The sequence below is a fragment of the Myotis davidii genome, unplaced genomic scaffold (assembly GCF_000327345.1).
Source record: "Myotis davidii unplaced genomic scaffold, ASM32734v1 scaffold443, whole genome shotgun sequence".
NCBI lineage: Eukaryota > Metazoa > Chordata > Mammalia > Chiroptera > Vespertilionidae > Myotis > Myotis davidii.
The window spans coordinates 380,515-383,902 of NW_006294062.1; the positions used below are offsets into that span (position 1 = coordinate 380,515).

A 3,388-nucleotide genomic window follows, 5' to 3' on the forward strand; every position below is an offset into this window, starting at 1 on the left:
ACACCATCCCCCCCGTCACCCACACCGGTCCTTCCCGCTCCTTCCCGCCTCTGAGGTCTGCATCCCGCCAGGGGCCCTTTCATGCCTCCTCTCTTCCAGGCAAACTGTCACCCTGCATCAAACAGTCCTGGGGCCTCATTACACGGAGCATCTCGAAGACAGGGCCCTGTCACCCCACTACCTGGCCCTGCTCACCCACTGCCTGGGCCCTGTCACCCCACTACCTGGCCCTGTCACCCCACTACCTGGCCCTGTCACCCCACTACCCAGGCCCTGTCACTCCACTACCTGGGCCGCTCACCCCCCTTCCTGGCCCTAGGGCTGATCTCAGGGTCTGACACGTGGTTGAGGCCCAGCGACCATCTGGCGGATGAGCCAGTGGGTGAATCCGTGACTGGGCGAGTGGAAAGGCCGTGTCTGAGCAGGGCCCGAGCTGTGTGCTCTGCTGCGCCTGCCAGGGCCCAGGATCGATGGGTAAATATTTGGTTCCGCGCCTCGGATTGCAGGTGCCCTTTTGGAACTTTGGGAAAGTAAATAAGTGAGGAGGCTCCGTGCGGGACGCGCTGTCCCCGTGAGCGGGCGCGGGCCGGGCCTCTCGTTGCGCTGCGGCCCTCCCTCGGGGTCGCACCTGTGGGGCCTTCGTGACGCCGCCCAGGACCCTGCTTCTGGGGGCCCCGAGCTCCGTGCTCGCAGGGCCGGGGTGTCCGTCATTCAGAGCTCTCCGCCAGCGGGAGACAGTCTGTCCTCGGAGGCAGGCAGAGGGAGGCAGCGAGCTCTGAGCACCGGGGTGCAGCCTGCACCCCAGCCGCCAGCAGAGCCGGGAGAGCGACGGCCCTCGTGGGGGGAGGGGAGAGGGCATCATGGTTTCCCTCGGTTTTTCGCTCTCGTCCCACAGACAGTTACTCGTGGGATTGCCGTTAACCAGGAAGCTGGGGGGCCTCCCGGGGGAGGGGAGCTCCTGACATTGATTGAGCATCAACCCAGGAGCCAAGAGGTTATGGTTTGATTCCTGGTCAGGGCACAGGCCTGGGTTGTGGGTTCAATCCCCAGTGTGGGGCGTGCAGGAGGCAGCCAATCAGTGATTCTCTCTCATTGATCTATCTCTCTTCCCCTCTCCGTTCCCCTCTGAAATATATATATATAATAAAAACAAGGCTCGGCCAGCAGCAGCGTCTTCGAAGTGTTCTTGGGAGTGTGGGGCCAGGCAGATGGCAGAGCAGAGGAGGCTCAGACCGCCCCGCTCCTCATGGCCCGGCCCTCACGCCGGCCGCCCGGACACGGCCACTCGTCCCTACGCATCGCAGCTCGGAAAAGGCCCCTCACGCTGCGGAGGCTCGTTCGGTTACGGGTGCAGCAGGGGGGCTGGTAAAGGCTCCTCACCTCACCCAGTGGGGCCGAATCCCTCGAGTTTCCGCCAGAACCCGGCCGGTGGCCGTGGCTGCAGCGAAGGGAACAAAGGTCCGGCCGGCCTGCTGCTGGCTTTGGGGTGCTGAGTGTCAGCTGTTCGTCCTGCGTCATCAGTACATCCCCAAACCGGTGCTGGACAGAGGTGGGGCAGAGGGGGCCTCGAGCACTGGGGGGGAGGGGGTGCGGCCACTGTGGACAGCAGCAGGGAGTGTCCTCACACACTGAGGACGGAACCGCCTTGTGACCCAGTGACCCCGCTTCTGGGTCCGTATCTGAAGAAGCCAAACAACCATTGGAAAGAATATGCGGGGCACCCTCTGTCCATCACAGCGTCACTTACAACAGCCCAGCTCTGGACGCAGCCCCCGGTCCCACCATGGACACGCGGCTAACAAGGCAGGGGGACATTCACACGAGGGGGTGCCCTCGGCCGTAAAGAGAACGAAATCTGACCATTTGTGACGTCAGCGATGGACTGGAGGCTGTTGTGCTGAGTGAAGTCCTTCGGTCGGGAAAGATGAACATCATATGATTTCATTTACACGCGGAATCAAGAGCAATGAAAACAGAAAGGGACTCATGGGCACAGAGAACAGGTCAGTGGCTGCCAGCAGAGAGGGGTGAGGGGACGGGTGGGGAAGGCGGAGGGACTGAGAAGTGCCGAGGGCAGTCACAGGACGGGCCTGCGGGCGGTCAGCGCCGTCGGAATCGCTCCGTACAGAGCCAGGTGGGGCTGGGAGTATCTGGGAGCCCTGCGAGCAGTGTATGGCTGCCTCCCGCTGTGCGGGCTCCCTGAAACTAACACAGAGTTTTTAAAAAGGAGACCAGACAGTAAGGACCTTTGACCCTTCCCCCATTTCCTGCCTGAGATTCAGGGAGAGAAACCCTCTTCCGGAAGGAGCTCTGGGGGTGTCTGCCCACGCCCGCCCGCTGATGGAGTGTGGGAGCAGGAGGGCTTCAGGCCAGGCCTTAGCCAAACCCCCGCCCCCGCCCCCATTATCTCTGTCCCTCCCCAGGGTTTTCCTGCCCAGCCCCCTCTTCCCCAGCTCCCTGTGCTTCCCCATCCCTCCTGCCTCCCTCCCTCCTTTGTCCTAAATGCATGGCCTCACGTATGGACTTCCCATGTTCATAGAATGCCCATGCGAGGCATTAAAACACGATTTTCTCCTGCTCGTCTGCTTTTGCTAATTTGATTATTAGTCCAGAGGGAAGAACGGAGACGCTGTGCAGGGTGGGGGTAGGAGTGTGTCTGTAGCCGCCACCACAGTGAAGTGGCTGCGGAGCCAGGAACCAGTGTGGGGGCGGCTGCCCCGCCCTGTGCCTGTCCAGCCTCCTCTCCCCAGAGCTGCAGCCACTGCCTTCGAGGCCACCGTCAGGCAAGACCATGGTGACAGGAAGCCCGAACCCAGGGCCAGGCCTCCGCGGGGCCCACACGTGCCCTTGGTGGGGAGGCGGCTGGTCCCCTCACAGATGGAGGTTTCCTTTGCAGGCCGGGGTTCTGGGCTTCTCCCTCGGGGCTGCTTCTTAACACTAACCAGACTGGCCCTGGCCAGTGTGGCTCAGGGGATAGAGCGTCGGCCTGAGGACTGAAGGGTCTGGGTTCGATTCTGGTCAAGGGCGTGTACGTGGGTTCCAGACTCCTTCCTGGCCCAGGCCCTGGTTGGGCATGTGCAGGAGGCAACCAATCGATGTCATCACTATTTCTCTCTGTCTTTCCCTCTCTCTTCCACTCTTTATAAAAATCAATGGAAAAATACCCTCGGGTGAGGATTAAAAAAAACATTAACCCGACTAAAGCATGAGCTTCCCCAAAGGGGCACGTTCTGGGGGTCGGAAGACACCACCGGTCCTTCGTTGGGCCTCCCCAGCCCCTCCAGGGGCTTGCTGGGCAGTGGGTAGGTGACCCAGGTCAGAGCCCAGGTGGCTTTGCCAGAAACCTGTTGGCCAGAGGCTTAGGGGACAGGGCGGGGCAGGGCTGGTG

At 61.9% G+C, this 3,388-nt stretch overlaps 1 protein-coding gene across 1 annotated transcript in view; it reads left to right on the forward strand.

Moving 5' to 3' along the window:
• Positions 1-1,783: 1,783 nt before the first annotated feature.
• SERPINA5 (serpin peptidase inhibitor, clade A (alpha-1 antiproteinase, antitrypsin), member 5) overlaps positions 1,784-3,388 on the forward strand; it is a 12,072-nt gene continuing 10,467 nt past the window's right edge. Inside the window, exon 1 of the mRNA XM_006767966.2 lies at positions 1,784-2,003. Within this exon, the coding sequence (XP_006768029.2) occupies positions 1,936-2,003 (68 nt within the window). The 5' untranslated portion in view covers positions 1,784-1,935. The remainder of the gene's footprint in view (positions 2,004-3,388) is intronic.